The sequence below is a fragment of the Anabrus simplex genome, chromosome 7 (genome assembly GCF_040414725.1).
Source record: "Anabrus simplex isolate iqAnaSimp1 chromosome 7, ASM4041472v1, whole genome shotgun sequence".
In the NCBI taxonomy this organism is placed as follows: domain Eukaryota; kingdom Metazoa; phylum Arthropoda; class Insecta; order Orthoptera; family Tettigoniidae; genus Anabrus; species Anabrus simplex.
This window is the reverse complement of record NC_090271.1, coordinates 247,371,527-247,389,155: the sequence shown is the minus strand read 5'-3', so window position 1 is coordinate 247,389,155 and position 17,629 is coordinate 247,371,527. Positions and strand designations below refer to the sequence as shown.

Sequence of the window (17,629 nt, the reverse complement as noted above, 5' to 3'; positions counted from 1 at the left end):
AGGGAAATACTGTATTTACTCACATACTTGCCACTGCGTATATCTCACACCCCATTTTTAACATTTGAAATTGCAGGGAAAAAATCCCCGCACATAACTCGCATTCATTTCTGATGTTGTTATAAAGACATACGATACATACACTAAATAAAGTTTGGGATTCCGTGGACGTGCCTACATTAAATATCATGACTTTACCAATTGCTGTTACAGTACTTTGTACGCGACAGTACAAGAAGAAGCTGCATTTCTTTCTACCTGCAGAATGGTTGATGCTAGCTGTTGTAACAAAAATACCTAACTCACAAACCCCCGCCCCAAGGCCACATTCCTAGCCAGCCAGTCACACTCAGCCATCCCTCTCACTCTTCCATCTTTGTCAATATGCTGATCGCTACCTGTCCGGCAGAGCTGATCACGTGAACTGGGAGTGTTTTCCTGTCCAGGCAGTCAAGTGATCACAGTATTAGTTATCATCCATCTGTTGTATTGTCGACAAGTACCAGTATTCTGTCTTCACTTTTCATTCTTGTTTCTCAGTTAAATTTTCTTGTGTAGGTCGATCTTTAAGTTGTGGAGAAACGTAGGAGTTATACGACTGGGTTTAAACTCAAAGTGATAAAATATCCTGAAGAACATAGTAACAGAGCTGCCAGTCGAGAATTCAGTGTAACTGAGTTTAATGTTCGCTACTGGCGTAAACAGACAGCTGGGCTACAAACCACCAACTGAATACATAAGGCATTCACAGGGCCGAAAACTGGTAAGTTTCCTGAACTGGAAGACGAGTTGGTTCATTACGTTACAGAGTTGCACAATGATGGCTTTAGTATCTTGCACGAGATGCTACATTTCAAAGTGTGTGAACTAGCGATTAAAGGAGGAATCAGCTGTTTGGATCTGAAAGTGAGCCAAGGTTGGATCCGTAGATTCATGACACGAAAGGGATTGTGTCTGTGAAGGCAAACATCTCTCTGCCAGAGAATGCCAAGTGATTTCAGCGACAAAATCATAGATTTTCACCGCCATGTGACAGCAATGCGGAAGAAAAACAAATGCCTCTTATCTCAATTTGGCAATGCAGATCAAACCCCAATAAACTTCGACATGCCATGCAACACCACCATCGAAGAGAAGGGAGAATCTAGCATGCATGTACATACAACTGGGGGTGATAAACAGCGCTGCACTGTCATGCTAGCAATAACTGCAGACAGAAGAAAATTGCCACCATACGCTATTTTCAAAAGAAAAACAGTGCCTAAAGCGAAGTTTCACGAAGGCATTCATGTACGGGTTCAAGAGAAAAGAGATGGATACAGCTCTTATCCAGGACTGAGTCTGTACGGTGTAGGGAGCATAACTACTGTAGGTACACTGCTTCGACGCCCAGCAATGCTACTGAGGGAAAGTTTCCGTGGACACATGGTGGAAGACATGGAGGAAAGTCTTCAGGAAATAAAACCTGATCTCATAATTCCTGGTGGACTCGCACATTGTCTACAACCCTTAGATGCTTCCATCAACAAGCCCTTCACAGGCAACATACATAAATTGTACACCAAATGGATGACAGGAGGGGAGCATGAGTTAACACAAGCAGACAAAATAAAGAGGCCGTCGGTTGAACTAGTGTGTGATTGGGTTATGCGGACATGGGTTATGGTGTCGACAGACATTATTGTGAAGAGTTTCTTGAAGACAGACATTGCAAATGCGTTGGACGGAAGTCAGGATGATGCAGTATGGGATGGTGACAAGAATGATGCACGCGAGAATAGCTCGGAGACCGAAGGCAGTGACGATAAACAGAGTAAGTATGGCAGTTGTCTTGTTTCAACAGCCTAATGCAAATTTTAAGGTTTTTTTTTCTTTCGGGAATATGATCTTTTGCACACAAATCCATGCATATATCATGCACCGAAAATGTTCACACTTATTTTTTATCAAAGAAGTGCGAATTATATACAAGCAAATACGGTAACATTGACAGCCCAGAATACTTCCACAGTTACTGGATCATGAATGCAAGGATGCATTTGGGAGTCTCGAAAGGGGATTACAGACAAGTTGTGATAATTAAAAAAAATTATTGAAAAATATTATTTCTCAAAATAACTGATTGTATATAAACAATAGATTATCTTATTTTTGTGGAAAGAGAGGTGGGGTAGGGAGAGCTTGTGTACAAAGAAACATGTTTAATAACTGTGAAATTATACAGCAGTAACATAATGTACATACACAAGAAAACATGACATTTCTCTTAATAAGATATTGATAATAAACACAAGGCCTCCAGTAAACACAAATACCTAAACAAAATTTCTCTTTTATTCAGTATGAGGTAACGGAAAACACAGTCATCACAACATACGACCCTCACCTTTCACTGTGCACTGTGGGGTATAGTAGAACAGTCTCATCCAGACTGTGGCCAATACAACCTCTGTATCTGTTTACCCCATCTACTTTAAACTGATAAAATACAGTTTCTTTTCTCATAGAGTACCTTGCTACATCTTACAAGGAGTGCACGTTAGGTCCTTAACTCAAAGGCTGGTTGGATCGCCACGTGTTCCACCATTACCAGACGTCAATGTGGAGGTATACTAGGGAAATAAGGAGCAAGGTAGTTTTCAACTACTTTTTACAATGAACCACAAGGTTCTATTTCATATAAGAGTGCTAAGCACACTGAAATACCTGGCAACTTAAACCCAAATCTAAACAAAACTGAAGATGTTCCTTCCATCTACACAAAAGAGCCAATCACATACCTCAAGTGAAATTCAAAGGTCAACTACTGAAATATAACCCTTATCCAAAACATCTGAGAGTCGCAATGGATTGAACACTGATGTATAAATAACATCTCTGTAATACAGCAGCAAAGTTAAAACAAGGAACAACATCCTTAACAAACTCAGTGGAACACACTGGGGAGCAAATGCAACAGTTCTACAAACATCAGCCCGTGCCTTGATCTACCCAGTTGCAGAACACTGTTGTCCTGTATGGCTTAACGGTGCACATACTGCAAAAGTTGATACCCAGTTGAATGATACAATGAGGACAATATCAGGTACCCAGGTACAATCAAATCAACTCCTTTTAAATCATTACCAGTATTATCCAACATCCATCCCCCTCACATAAGAGAAACAGCTCTGCTAAAAAAATGTTGCAGAAATCCCTACTGCTCATACATCAGGACTGCAATCCCCAAAAACTGGAGAGATTGAAATCCAGGAACCCTCCATGGAAGCTAGAGGAGAAGCTTATTGAATCACATTTCAATGCTGATCATTCCTGGTGTGAAGAATGGGCCGCTTCAAATTCTGACCACCTGCAGATAATTTTGTAGGTAATGAAGTGTTTTAAATGTGTAGGCATCAGACAGAAAGAGATGTGCCACTCGCCTTGATGTCGGGAGAATAGTTCTCATGCCTGACTCACACCTTGTTGATAAACACACATCTTGCCATTATCTTGAGGGGGGGCCGGAGAAGAAAACAGTAGGAGGGCTACAGCATTTTGGAGTTACATAGCTTTTGTTTCATTGCCACTGAATCATAAAAAGACCAGATAACACAGTGAGGACAATATCAGGTACCCAGGTAATAATTTAAGTGATTTATTATCCTCGTAAGTACGTAATACATGAGATGAAATCAAGAACTTCAAAATCCAATGAATGACATGGTCTTTGGGAAGAATGGATGCAAACTTAATGGACAACATTATTGTTGGGCTCTTTGGTCCTCCTTAAAGCCAGCAGGCAGTGATCGAGTTGAAATAGTGAGTGCTGTACTCTTTCAGTACTGGCGAACCTGAGAAAATTGAATTAATTTACACTTTAAAACTTAAAATGAAACAAAACTCCCGATTTAGTTTCTTATGAACATCTCTTCTAATTTTATTCTTACGAGTGTTGCTGACCATCAAACATTTCGACTGCATAATATCATCACAATATGGAATAGGTTCAGCATGTGCATTTATCAACAAAGTGTGAGTCGTGCAGGAGGACAATATACTGGACATCACAGCGAGTGACATATCTCTTTCTGTCTAATAACACACATTTGAAACCCTTCAATATCTAATTTGCAAAGTACGCACATCATTGAATTTGTAGCTCTATTCTTAATTGTTCCACTGGGTGAAATTAGTATAGTACCATTTAAAAAAAAGTTGCCACCTGTTTCTCGGTAATTACATAAGTGATCGAGAGGAATAGGACAGTGCTTTATGAGCCCCTTCATACAATTTAAAAATTTGAAAACAGAATGTCTATATCTGTAATGGATCAGAAGATATTTGAGGTGGACAACTTAGCTGAATCACCCTGTATATTAATGTGAAGTTAGCCTTAGGGCTACTTTTATCTTAATGTTTCGTATAGTCTGATTCAACCTGGCAGTCTTGGATCAGACAAAGTCCCACTAAGTGGCAAGGTGTAATCCTTCACGTTCAACAGTTACTAATATTTTGCTCTGAAAAGCACTTCTTTAATCTGCCAGTAAATATATGAACACCTGCAAAGGTAATAAAGTTACAAACAATCTAATGACAAAGCATGCAAGCACACACATGCATAAACACATAAAAATATAACATTTGTTAAGGTGTTTCATATTGACATCATTTTATTTAAAAGATAATCTGGAACTGCAAAAATATGTTTGAATATCTCAACACAGCCACGTCGATAGATGTCAGAAAATCACAGAACAGTTACCAATTTTTCATTTAAGAGTATGGCTTATGCTTTAAATTCAAAAAAGGAATATTCTCTAGTATACTTACTCCAACCTTATGACACTGATGAAGTGCATATAGAACTTGAAATGCAATCCATTTCTTCTCTATTGTTGTCAAAAATGGCCTGGTGCTAATCCGATCATACAGACTGTATTTCACATATTCTCGCATGATGAACCCAGCCTTGTCCGTGAGCTGCTCATGTAACAATACCATGAAAGATTTGGTTAGCATAATGCAAATGTGCGATGATCTTAGTCAATCTACCTGTCAAGGGAAACCTAATAGAAACATTAGTTAAATTCAGTTGCAATTTGTTACCAGTCTTGGGTTGACTTTTCTTATTATTGTTCAGTTTAAGATTTATTTTAAGAGAATGTTTTCAGCAATTTAACTGGACTTAGAAAAAAATCCCTGCCTGAAATTACAACAAATAGTAAGTTAGCATTAAATGAAATAATTTGCCAGGAGAAATGTTCTATGACACAGGTTTCATGCCAACCAAGTGAGCCATGCAGAAGGAAACATAACTCTGCGATATACTGTAGATGCTAGGTTCTCTTCAAATCTGGATCATAGTATGGGATATTTTCAAAATGGAAAGTCACTGCTCCACATTTAACATATGGCGAAGGTAAAAATGTATGTACAATTATTTACATAAGTGAACAAATGTACCACTACATTGCCAATAACGACCAGGCACTGCGATCACAGATTTTCATCTGGAAGTGATGGAGGTATTGATACCACTCATCAGGAGGATGCCATGGTGCAAGCTCTGGAACATGAACATAAACCAAGGATCACCAAACTGAATGCTCACCACTGATTACAGAGGTGCAAAACAAGTTGCCTATGAACTCTGAAACAATGGAAGAGCATTATGTGAAGTGACCAATCGTGCAACATTTTGTGGCAGTCCGATGAGCATGTATGGACCAAGTGTCATTCGATGTTTAACAGTGTGATATTTACTCTTTGTTTAATAATGTGTTTTTTTTTTTTTACAGGTATATTATAGGGTTGTCTGCTCACAAGATTTGGATAGGAGAATTGGTGCTGCCCACTCTGCATTTGGATGTTCATTCTGTCATGTCTTAAAAATTAAGGACCTTACAGTGCATACCAAGATCATGGTTTACTGTACTACTGTCACATCGACACTGCTTTATGGTTGTGAAACTTGGGCCCTCTACTAATGAGATATCAAAAAGTTACAGCGCTTCCATCTGCAAAAACTCAGATGCATCTTGAACATCAAATGGGAGGAACGTGTCACCAACCTTGTGGTTACTGAGAAAGCACATGCTATAAACTCTGAGGCTACCAGTATTGGTCCTTGTCTCAGATGGAGAGGGCACGCCTATCACATAGGTGATACCAGGTTTCCTCATTAACTCCTGCATGGCGAACTCTGCTTTGGTATAAGACTTTATGGAGTTGCTACAATCGTCTTTCAACTCTTTCTACATCAATTACTGTGTTTGAACAGAAATGACGTAGCCATGGAAAATCCAGTATAAAAGTACAGTGACAATGAGGGTTGAGGGTGCAGATGGAGTACCACTGACATGAGCAGGGCCAGAGGCAAGCAAAACAATAGCATTAGGTATGCAGTAAGGAAGTTGGCCGAGCTCCTTTGATGATGCTGGAAGCAGGCTAACTGTGGAGAAGGCGTCTCTGTAATGATCTGGAAGCGGAAAATGAAAGATACTTTATTGAAAATCTTCCACTGGCCAATAACAAGTGAAAACCTAGGGAGCACCAGTCAGTCTAGAGAGAGTTAGTTGGTGACTAATCAAGGAATCAGAAAAACATCAGCAAGGAATGAGAAGTCTAGACTAATGTGCAGCATGCAAGTTCAGTTGTGGAATGAACTCCTCTGGGGATGATACTGTGATGAGAGAGGCCTTGAGAAAGAGACAGTCTCTCAATGTGCATTAGCACTGCCGGTGGCTCGATTTCTGTAACATCTGATGGTCTAAAACCGTCAATTTTTTAAAAAGAGACAAAGTCTCTCACAGTGCAATGGCACTGCCAGTAGCTCTAAGTACCAGGGGGGATAAAATATAAACGGGATTTTATTTTTTATTTAAATTCATTTATTGAAAAACACAAGGCAATTACAATTTATTTTTCTACATAGTTTCCTACTTTGGAAATGCATTAGTACTAGCATATAGGCAGCTTTTTGATGCCCTCATTGTAAAAAGAACAGGGCCATGTCACCAGCCAGTTGTGCACAAAGTCTTCCACGCTCTCATTATCTTCAAATCGTTGCCCTCCTAGAGCTTCTTTAAGCAGTGTGAAATGGAAATCACGGGGCAATAATTCCAGGATGTAAGGATGCTCAAGTATAGTCCAGAGAATTTCCTGTAGCTTGGAGACAGAGATGCAGTATGGGGTTGCGCATTGTCGTGCAGGAGGATGATCTGTTGAATCAGTTGGTCTCATTTTTGCGGCGATATGCAACCCTTGTCTTGCTCAACAATTCACAGTAGTAAGCAGTATTTATTGTGCATTGCTCATGCAAAAATCCAATCAGCAAAATGCCTTGCTATTTGAAATAAAAAGGTTGCAAGAACCTTGCCAGCTGACAGTCGAGTCTTGGCTTTTACTGGTGTTGCCTCCCCTTTGCTCCGACACTCTTTACTGGCTTGTTTGGATTCGGGAGTGTAGTGGGCGACCCATGTTTCATCATATGTGACGATCCAACTCAAAAATGCATCACCTTCCACAAACCTTGCTGTACGTCTCTGACACACCTCCATACATCTCAACTTCAGATTGTCGTAGGTACGACATCATAACTGGTGTAAAACCTTCAATTATTATGTTTAATATATTTTAATGATAGTTTATTTAATGCTAGATTATCTTTTATTAAATGTTAAACATGACTAGTACATGGTTTCCCTGTAAATATGTAGTATAAATTTGTATAACCTCAAATATATATTGTGTATAAGTTTAACCTCAAAATCTAGATAGTCAAAAGCGGTAGAAAATTCTATAATGTTCGTATATTAGACTTATTGTACTATAATTTGGTATATATGAAGGGTTCTGGAAACTTACTGTAAAGTTTTGTTATCCAGATACATGGAGAGACATTAGGAATGTTGTAAATATTTCCATTTGTATTGGTAAACAGAAAACGAAAGTTCGAGTACCCATTTGACTAGCTGGTCGATCGATGTTTCGAGTATTTTCCATTAGAGTGCTGTAATAACTCTTCCAGAAGTCGATAATTCTAGATGGTTGATCGAACAGTATAGATAGATAGATAGATAGATAGATAGATAGATAGATAGATAGATAGATAGATAGATAGATATCGAGCTGTCAGTCAGTGGTCAGTTCTTAGTTCTTAGGACACAGGCAAGTGATGGACTGCGAGTAACTGTTCAGCTCCGAGGCGGAGTCGGTGAATTCAAGAGAGTGCATGTTATAGTGCGTGAGTCAGTGTTGTTGATATCTGTACTTGTCAGAATCGACTTCAGGGTATTCCGCTATTGAGTGTTGTAGTGTCATTTGCCACTGTGTATAACTGTGTGTTGTGACGTACAGTGTAAATAAAGTAATTTATTCAAGGAAGTGAACGTGTTCTTGTGTGATATTTATTTACATAAAATAAAATAACATTGCAGAACGATAAGATTTTTGGTCAAAAGGTGAGGGACCCATCTAGAACACACTTTATGGAACTGTAGGTCAATTGTGATGATTGCTTGACAGCTCCCATAACTGATTCTGACTTGTGCTGCAATTTCTGATACTGTCGCCCGTCGATCGTGTTACTGATTTTTCACATGTTCTCGTCCTTCCTTGAACTTTTTATGCTAGGCAAACACACGCATCCTTGACAATGTTTCATCACTGAACTGTTCAGTCAACCTCTGGCAAATTTCCGCCGCTGTAACTCCTTCACGAGCAAGAAATTTTATAATTATGCATTGCACAGTGGAGGGGTGCACCTGTTGCACCGACATCGTGAGCATTACTGACGAAATGGAAGGAAATATCTAACAGCACGCTCTCCCCACTCCTAATAGTCCCACCTAAGCATAGCAGAAGTGCGGGGCCCCTCCTACCAACTGCTGATGTTCAGGAACAAAAATACCGTTTATATTTGATCGACCTTAGTAGCCTACACAGTAGCCTCCCCGAAGTCGGTAGACACAGAGTTGGTCTTGGCCCATAAGTGGCAACGGCTGGTCCATGGTCCAATAACTCTGCACTCTCTGACTGGCCAAACGAGCAGAGGAGAGGTGGCCACGGCTCTACCATGACTCTACGCCTCTGCATTCGGGAGACAGGACTGGGCTGGACCTCACGGCTGAGAATGGTTTTCCATTCTCCTGCACTAAGGCGAATGCTAGGACATTTCCTAGTATAGGTCACGGCCGCCCACTCCCTCACCTTCTCCGAACATCTACTTCACCGTAACAAATCTCCCGGCCTGAGAGACAGCATCACAGTCCAAGAGGCCCGCTTCCTCTTCAGGGGAAGAATAAAAACAGTTTAGTAGCAGTAGGCCTCCGCAACATCCTTTGTCATACAGTCCAACGAAACTCATACACCAAAATCCAGCACGGCAAATAACAACTCCCTGCTGAAGAGGAACCAGCACCCCGCCGCCATGCTGTGGCTCCACCATCACTGACGCCATTACCGGGGCGCAATCAAATTCTATGAATAGTGAAAATCGACTGCCTCTCCAGGACCCACCTGCCCTATCTGACCTCCCCACCTTCAGAACTCGCCGACCCACCACCAACCTCTGCTCACTTCAGCCACCCCCCATTGGCACTCATATGTTTCTCCTGCTCAACCCCACCCCAGATTTCCACTCCCCAGCCCACATATTCAAAACCTTACTCCGCTTCAATATGAAACGTGAAGATATCACTGACCTACTTCTACAGGAATGCTCATCAAACTTAACGGAGGAGCTGCCGCTCAAAGACTCAACTCAAATGATAGGTACAGCTTAATTAGGGTTATCAGTACCTTTTAAATACCTCTCTACTCCAACCTTTAAAGCATTGGCCCCACCTCCCCTTCACAGTTTAGTCACAATTGAAATTAAAATTATGTAATGGTTCCACCTTTTCAATACATGTAAACTTAGCAATGCAAGGTTACATCACTAGTTGATCAAATTCCGGGTCATCATCAGCCGATCCCTTAACACAGAATAAACAATGCACCGATAAATAACCAGTAATGTAGAAGATATAGTTTTTTCACCAGATGTAAGTTTGTGTGGAGTAGTATAACACATATGACTGTAACACTGTGTTTTAAAAGTTGTTTTTTATAATCCTGAAGAGAAGAATAAATAGCTCGAGGAACAATCTTGTAATCATTACCAGACGTAAGTTAAGTTTGTGAGGAGCAGTATAACACATGTGACTGTAACAGTATGAATTAAAAGTTTTTACATCTAGAATAAGGATAAATAGCTCGAGGATCAGTATTGTAATTGTATCCAAGATGTATGAAGATGCAGAACAGTTGACATTAAAAAACAAATGTGAAGAGAAATAAGTAAAAAAGTACACTATTAGATCAAATGATAATCACAACTGACAAACGAAGGTTTCATGAAGATGAGAGCTCAGGCAGTTCTTGAGGTGGCAAAGAGAAGTTCAAATTGATCTGATCCAAAAATGAGATTTTAATTCCCAGTTCAATGCAGAAAAAGAAAGGAATTAAGAGGTTAATAGAAGCCGAAATAGATGGGGATGGACTTTAAAAGGCAATGAAGTGGATAAAAAATATACTAGTATATAATACGTGTTGTACAGCATTATATATAGTAAGGGGTTGAATTTGGAAAAGAATAATAGAGCGGAAAGTGGGATGGAGTGATTCGGAAGACCTTTCGCATCTTTAATTCCTCCAGACCCACCTTCATGGCCCGCATCTTCCTACCCACTGTCGAGGACATAGATCGCGTCATTGCCAGTGGAGTTTCCATTTTTAAGCATCATCATAGGGTGGGATCCTTTAAAGCCCTTCCCCCCTCAGCCCATCCACAGTGACAGGTGTCTCGTTTGCAATAAGCACTCCACGGCGTGATGCACCACTGCACAACCAGCCTGGGCTCACTGTTCCCAATCTCATCACGTCTCTAAATACCCTCATCTTCAACTTCCCCCCCCACAAATAAATGTCATAACTGCGGGAACACTCACCCCCACATATTCTCGCAAGTGTAAGGCCTGCCCATCCCCTCCCGCCAACAGACCAGAACTCGTGGCCCCCATCCGTACGATTGATTCCCCCACTGGCTCCAACCGCTCTCTTTCCACCACCTACCTTACAGCAACCTAATCTCCTTCATTACCATATCCCTACCCCTTTCAATATTCCTTCGAACAACTCCACGCGACTGCCAATCAAACTTTAAACTTGCATTACCAAACCTCACACTCGGGTATGAACACACACTTCACCTTCACCCCACTTGAGACATTGGTTTAGTTCCTCATAGTACCCGGTCCTCTTCACCATTCCGCCCATTCACCCCCGCCCCCACTCTAGGATGACGAACTCTATAACTGGACGGGACACGCTTCCCTAATTTCCATACCCACCTAGCGTAGCAGTCCTCCAAGAGAACTCATATACTGCAGTAAAATCTGTCCCTTGGATACATCACTTTTATCAACAGGGTACAATTTAATTTTAGGTTACATGACAACATTGTTGTGTTCAAATCTTATATATAGGAATGTACATTCAGTCCACCTTCATACTTCTCCCTTAGATACTTAGTTACGTACTGGTGTCAACTTAGGTGAAGGATCTCCTGTATTATTCTACAAAATCTGCAACACTATATGTGACTACACTGCTAGCAACTTCGGAAAAGTAAAATGCTGAATTAATGATGTATATATCAAAACCTCTGTTTCCATCGTACATAATCATGTCACCCCTGTAAATTAAAGTGTCACTATGAAAAAAAAAAAGATATGAAAGAAACACAAAAATGTATTTATTTTTAAAGTTTTACAAAATGTAAAAAAAAAAAGTTAAGTGGTCAAGAAACTCCACTGTTGTAATTTTTGTTTTTGTTTATATGGACTTACTATTGTAAACCAATTGATGCAATAAAGCAATTCTCCCATAGGCCATAAAACCCCCCTCCCATCTCCTTACTTCACATCCTTTATTCTTCTCCTCAATCCCACACTTCCTCTTCAACCCGCCCACACCTCTTGGCCAGAGACAGGGCATAACCATCTAGGTGGCCCACCTCATCCCTTCAAGGTGGGGAATGAAAACATTTATAGATATATAGCCTCCCCGCTTTGCACTAGCCGTGCGTCTTGGTAGGTGTGCAAGTTACCAACTGATGAGCCCAAGTTGGTACACTGGGGCGAAAAACTAAGGGGACCTTGTTGGAGAGCAGGGTTTAGACATGCTGGAGGGATGTCAGGCCTGCCAAGTCAGTAAGTACAAACTCAAACTCAAGTGCACTTGTAAACAACTGTAAATAGTAGTTTAATAAATTTAGTCAATCGTGAAACAAACTTCCTTTCTGAGTAATAATTTTAGTTTTAAGGACTCTAACAACAACCCGCAACAGTACATTAGGAAAAACCATTGCAAGCACCTGGTTGTGAACCTTAGACAGTCACACAGGGTACGAGGGGGGATCAAATATAATCAAATATAAACAGGATTTTATTTTTTATGTAAATTAATTTATTGGAAAACGCAAGGCAATTACAATTTATTTTTCCACATAGTTTCCTGCTTTGCATTTGTCCCCGTGAATGGGCAGCTATTTGATGTCCTCATTGTATAAAGAACAGGTTCATGTCACCAGCCAGTTGCTCACGAAGTCTTCCACACTCCCGTCATCTTCAAATCATTGCCCTCCTAGAGCTTCTTTAAGCGGTCCGAATAAATGGAAATCACAGGGCGATAAGTCCGAGCTGTAAGGAGGATGATCAATAGTAGTCCAGTGCATTTCCTGTAGCTTGGAGACAGAGCTGCACTATGGGGCTGCGCACTGTCACGGAGGAGAATGACCTGTCGAATCAGTTGGCTTCGTCTTTCGCGTCAATATGCAATCCTCACCTTGTTCAGCAGCACGCAGTAGTAAGCAGCATTGATTGTGCGTTGCTCATGCCCACCGATCATCGCCAATAATTTCTTTAACCACACAAATGTTTTCGTCCGTAAAGCTCGTCCAATGACGGTGATTGTGTTGCCGATTTGCCATAAGTTCTCGTCCTTCCTTGAATTTTTATGCCAGGCAAACACACGCATCCTTGACAATGTTTCATCACCGAACTGTGCAGTCAATATGTGGGAGGTTTCTGCCCCTGTAACTCCTTCACGAGCAAGTTGCAGAGTGGAGGGGTGCACCGTTGCCCCGACATTGTGAGCGTTACTAACGAAATGGCAGAAAATATATAACAGCATGTTCTCCCCACTCCTAGTGGTCCTGCCTAAGCATAGCAGAATCACGGGCCAGTCCTACCACCTGTTGATTTTCAGAAACAAAAATCTTGTTTATATTTGATCGACCTTCGTAAGTTAGTAAAGAGCAGAAATATCAATAATGATAATGCCATAAGTTAAATGCCCCAACAACTGCATTTGTTCTGCCAGCTGACTGTGCTGGAATTCAACTATGCAACTTCTGAGTGACCGACCAACTTTGTTACAGTCAGCCTATGATAAGAATTACTACATCAAAAACATATTAGTTTGGTTTTCCTTTTCACTTGTATATTCTTAGTAGCTAGGTGTATATTATTCTTAGACAGGGCTTTTTTTGTATAGCACCAATGTAAATATTTACTTTTACATTATTCATTCAGCGTGATAGACTTTTTTCTGCATATACAGTAAGGGAGATACTAGAGCCTATCTTAGAAGAGGAACAACATGGCTTTAGGGCTGGAAGAAGCACAACAGATGTGATATTTGCTTTGAGGATGCTGACAGAGAAACACTGGGAAAGAGGAAAAGACCTAATTATTGTGTTTATGGACCTTGAAAATACATATGATAATGTTCCTAGATCAACTCATTGGAAAAGTCTTAGAAAACTTGGTGTTCCGGAGTACTTATGAGGAAGATCCAAATGCTATATACTAATCATAAAAGCTGTGTCAGCATTGGAGATGGTCACCCTGAATGGTTCAAAACAACGAAAGGATACCATTTTAGAGGAACTAAAAAGAAAAGGTGATAAAGATCTTCAGGCTCTGGTGTTTGCAAACGATGTGGCAATATGGGATGGAATGGAGGAGGGAGTGCAAAATAATCTGAATGCATGGTGTATGAAGTTTGATGATTATGGAATGAAACTGAATCCAGCAAAAAGAGTAGCAAGAAAAATCAGCAGACATAATACAGAATGCAACACAAAACTACAGGACCACCAAGCTGAAGTAGTACATCAATTCAGATATTTAGGAAGCGTAATGGCTAGTAATAATAGAGCTGAGATAGAAATAACAGAGTAACCAAAGGCTCTAACTTTTACAGTATCTCTAGACACCTACTATGGGATGAGAAGGTCCCACAAAGAACAAAAATGATCCTGTACAAGTCATATTTCATTCCCACCCTTACATATTCTCCAGAAACCTGCACACTAACATCAAAGGACTCTAGCAGGATTCAAGCCTGTGAAATGAAATTTCTTAGAACTGCCCTCCAAAAGACACGACTTGATCACGTGAAAAATGATGAGATCTGATCTAATCTAGGTCCAAATGAATTGATGGAGGAAAGACTTAGGTCATCTAGACTTAACTGGTTTGGGCATGTTAAACGAATGAAGAGCACAAGGTTACCATGTGCTTATTTGGAAAAGATAATAACAGAGAGAAGACCAGCTGGAAGACCAAGAAGAAGATGGATGGAGCAAATGAGGGAAGACATAGAGAGAAGAGGATGGAATTGGAAATCTGTCTTGGACAATAAAATCTTTTTGAATAGGCAACTTTGGAAGACGCTAGTTTTCAAACAACCTACCCGGCTCGCTGAAAGGGCAAACTGATGATGATGATGATGATGATGATGATGATGATGATGATGATAGGCTAGTTCTACAAAATAACATTAAAGTACTTTTTTTCAATGTTTCAAAGTATTTATTTTGTGCATGTATGAGCATGAGAGAGAGTGAGTGTTTGAGCGTGCACGTGCAGCTCAATATTGCTGATGATAATGACAGAGTTTGTTGGCTAAAATAATTCAGCACTGGAGTGCACCCACACACATAGGAATACAGCAGCAAAACGGTTAATGATTCCTGGAATGTTCTTTCGGGAACCTTTTTCTGCCTTAAGGTACTACATACCCTTCCATTTTTCACTAAAATTCATATTACTGCCAATTATGCTAGCCATCATGTTATCCTTAGCAGACTCTTTTGTTAAATTCAATTTCCTAGTAAGTTCTTTTAAATCTTACTTCGACGACCATACCTAACATTATATCTTTCTAACCTGCACCTCCTTCCAAAAATGTATTTCTCTGTGTCCATCTCCTTGGTTGAATGGTCAGTTTTTGGTTCAGAGGGCTTCAGCTTCGATTCCCTACCAGGTCGGAGATTTTAACCTTGGCTCGGAGACTGGATGTTTGTACTGTCCCCAACATTCCTGCAACCCATACACCATCACAACACTATCCTCAACCACTATTACATGCAGTTTCCCATTCATGGCAGATACCGCCACCCTGGTCAGAGTGTCTGCCTTACAAGGACCCCACTAATTTGTTATTTCCCCATTACTTCATACAATATGAAGAGCCAAGCAGAGTACTTTAGTGTTATGTGACCGTTGATATCATGACTATAGCCATACGACCTCCAGTTTTACATGGAATACAAACCAAAAGGAGGCGATCTTGATTTCAAAAATTACAGAGGCATTGGTTGGGATTCTCTTTTACAATTTTTACAATTGCCCTTACGTCGCACCAACACAGATAGGTCATATGGCGATGATCGGATGGGAAAGTGTTAGAAGTCAGAAGAAAGCGGCTGTGGCCTTAATTAAGGTACAGCCCCAGCATTTGCCTGGTGTGAAAATGGGAAAACCACGGAAAACCATCACCAGGGCTGCCGACAATGTGGTTCAAACCTACTATCTCCTAATTTACATGCTCACAGTTGCGTGCCCCTAACCTCAAGCTCGCTGGGATTCAAATTGCAGCCATCTTCGTGACACCTGCAATGTCGCCTGGCTATCATCCACCCCCGACTCAATAGCGATGAAACTATGGTTTGTTTTAAACATTAAATTTTATACACCTTGATCTATTAAAACTAACAAAACATCTTCCTAATTAAATAACTGTCTGGTTATTTACAGCTTCTTTATACAATCTATCATTTGTAATTTACAGGAAAATACAACAGCATTTTACTACTGGTACAAAGTATATTAAATACCTGAAAAACTTTCATTTCTAACTTATAAAACAGCAACATACCACAGCTCTCTGGAATGCCAAGCAATTGACAGCGGACTGAAGTTCATTTCGCACTTGCTCCAATTTGTCCTTATATGTTGACAGAGGAAGTGTGGGATCATGGATGGCAAACACCTTAACAACAATCAATCCTTCCTGGGATCTTGCTCGAGCCACCTTGAAGAATCTTGTACTTCCAAGACTGTAGGGAAAAAAAACACAGTTTAGAACTGTCAAGCTCTACTTAAGTGCTACTATGCAGTAAGAAGAGTTGGGAGGATGGAAAAGAAAAAAAAAAAAGTGAAGGAACTTTCTTGAAGCAATTTTGTACTCATAAGTTTTTGTCGTTTCTAAATTGCATTCTTTCATTCGTGGGTTGGCAATATTAATCTTTCTTTCCGCCAGTTTTGAACTTAGCCAATCCAGAATTTACGTAATTAATTTTTGACCAATCGTGACTTTCTTCTTCGATTTTGATGTGTAACTTTAAGCTACCCAACAAAAGCCTGTGGGCGTGTCTTAATTATTCATGAAAGGTCTCGAACCTTCCCCGAGGGTATAAAAACTGCTGATTTTCTTGCCTCTCGGCCACTTCATCAACATCTAACGTAGTGTATGGACGTGTAGCAGGAGGCGGGAAGAGCCTCTAACATCAGGCAGCAGTTCTTCAGTAAGGTAATGGCCGCTTAACATCTTTATTTCTTGCTAGCTCAGCAGTTTAACCCACGGGAAAGGTCCGAAACCTTTACCATGTAACCCATCTTTACAAATATGTACATTTCTACCAGTTTATGTAAAAACTTAAGTAAATTTGTAACTGTAATTCGGGGATAGAGAGTGATTTACCCTCTCGAGCTCCCCTTCATATTGGTTTTGAGGTGACTACGTTTTGGTAACTGATTTTCTTCTTTTCCTTAATGTTTTAAATTTTTTCCTTATACGAGTCACCTCCATAGTTTGGGAATAGCCCCTGTTTCATCGGCCTAGTGCCTGTTAGGTTTTAAAATGTGTATTTAGGAGTGCAAGTATACGCCTCCATTCTTTCTGGTATTCCGGGCCATTTACTTAACCTGTTCTTTTCCTGGTAAGGCCCACTAGATTGGGTACAAGATACCCCCGTGTCATTGTTGTGGTAAAGTCTGATATTGCCTTGAATAGGTGTGAAAAACTGAGAGTGTGTTTGCTCTTTTCCAGTGTGTAAAGTGCCTCTGGGAGGCTTGAGGTTAAAAGTTGGGAGCAAGTGATCCAGGTATTAAGGGGTTTTCTGCCCTTTGGTAAATATGTGTTTGTGAGCTGATAAGTCAGAAAATGTAAAGAGAGGGCTTGAAGCCCAAGTTCTGTTTATACCACCAATCTTATCTTTCCTAGAGTTAATTTTTGCTACTTGTACCTATTGCAT

The 17,629-nt window shown here is 40.3% G+C and overlaps 1 protein-coding gene across 1 annotated transcript in view; it reads right to left on the bottom strand.

Moving 5' to 3' along the window:
• Vps15 (vacuolar protein sorting 15) overlaps window positions 1-17,629 on the bottom strand; it is a 213,997-nt gene that overhangs the window by 184,702 nt on the left and 11,666 nt on the right. The window contains exons 2-3 of the mRNA XM_067151658.2: window positions 16,252-16,432; window positions 4,813-4,962 (exon numbers count right to left, since the gene is read on the bottom strand). Of these exons, the coding sequence (XP_067007759.1) occupies window positions 4,813-4,962; window positions 16,252-16,432 (331 nt within the window). The remainder of the gene's footprint in view (window positions 1-4,812; window positions 4,963-16,251; window positions 16,433-17,629) is intronic.